This window comes from Temnothorax curvispinosus, unplaced genomic scaffold (assembly GCF_003070985.1).
Source record: "Temnothorax curvispinosus isolate PA1 unplaced genomic scaffold, ASM307098v1 QBEX01003322.1, whole genome shotgun sequence".
NCBI lineage: Eukaryota > Metazoa > Arthropoda > Insecta > Hymenoptera > Formicidae > Temnothorax > Temnothorax curvispinosus.
This window is the reverse complement of record NW_020213102.1, coordinates 1-1,434: the sequence shown is the minus strand read 5'-3', so window position 1 is coordinate 1,434 and position 1,434 is coordinate 1. Positions and strand designations below refer to the sequence as shown.

Genomic DNA, 1,434 nt, shown 5'->3' with positions numbered 1-1,434 from the left:
GGAGAAGGAAAGATAATTTTAGATACAGTGATATGCATTTTAATATACATTTAATTCTCATGTAATGCATCATGTACAATATTATCTGCAGCATACGCCAGTTCGACGTAAACAACATATTTCTAGGAAAAGAGGGGAGGGGGTTATCGCGTGGACTAAACAATCTATCTACGCAGTACGTAAAAAACAAAGGAAAAAATTGACGTCATCGGGACGATGATCGACCTGATAACGCATCGAACCTGTCGGAACATGTTCGTTGTAAACAACATATGATAAAAGTTAGGTATAGGGAAGGACATGCACGTAAAAGAAAAATACATCGTTCGTTTTAGGGTGTAAGAAAAGCCTGTTTATTTAATTCTTCTTTTACATAATATATCTTACGTGCTAAAAACTAAAGCTGTGAGCTCACAATCGATGATCTGATTCGTATTGAACGCATCGCTAGCGTATATTACATTCGACGCTTCCTTGGGATCCTTCACAGTGGACGCGATATCGGAGAACTGCGCAAACTTTGCATCGACTGTCGCAAGTATTCTGATCAAATGATCGAATCTCGCATCGATGCACCGATCGAGATCGAACATACGATGCAACGTCGATTCGGTCATTCTCAAGCATACGTTTGCAGATTCGAGACGTATGAGTTTGATGTTATTAACCGTACAAACTCTCACCGTTAGCGGTCCAACGTTTATAAAATTATGGATATCTGTGAAGTCATTGCGAAAGAAATTCTGAATATTTTGCCGTTGCTCGTATAGCGCCTTCCACGTTTCGAGAGACAACAGCAGTTCCTTTCCTCGGCGAGGATCTCCAATGGCGATCTCCACGTAGCTCGGTGGACCCACGTTGATACCAATTTCGAGGAATTTGTATTCCGTAGCTGTCAGCGCGTATCGTCTGCTGAGTATACAAACCGCGCGACGATCCAACAAAATGCTGTAGAAAAAAATAATGAGATTACTTTCAAAATAATACAATTCGCAAAAAAGATATAAAAAATATAAAGCTCTATAAATTATACAAAACTTACTTGTTTTCACACGTTGGAGTTTCAACATCGGGAATCGGCACCTAATAATTCATACGTCTACTGCCGCTGTTGCCGCTGTTGCCGCCGTTGCTTCCTCCAACGGAATACATTTTTTCTCTCGGTTATGAGAAGCGGACCGTTCGCACAAGCAGCCGATACGAGACTAGTCGTATAAAATTAATCGAGTATACGCGACAGCACCCACTATAACCCTTCCAAAACTATGATGAAGGAGGGGGAAATTAATGTTTCTGTAACGCGCAATCAGCGCTCTGAATTTTAGGAGAGGGGACTAAGGTAGGATGTTTTTTCTTTATTAAAACGTATATCCCCCCCCTCCCCCTCTCCCCACCGCATGACATCAACCGCGAAACATGTTCAGACATGTTCGT

The 1,434-nt window shown here is 41.5% G+C and overlaps 1 protein-coding gene across 1 annotated transcript; it reads right to left on the bottom strand.

The window, feature by feature from the left end:
* Positions 1-415: 415 nt before the first annotated feature.
* LOC112452368 lies at positions 416-1,083 on the bottom strand (the record flags this gene model as incomplete). The annotated part of the gene is made up of 2 exons (XM_025012529.1): positions 416-948; positions 1,043-1,083. Coding segments are annotated over 2 exons (574 nt in total), but the record flags the coding sequence as incomplete, so codon positions are not given.
* Positions 1,084-1,434: the final 351 nt, after the last annotated feature.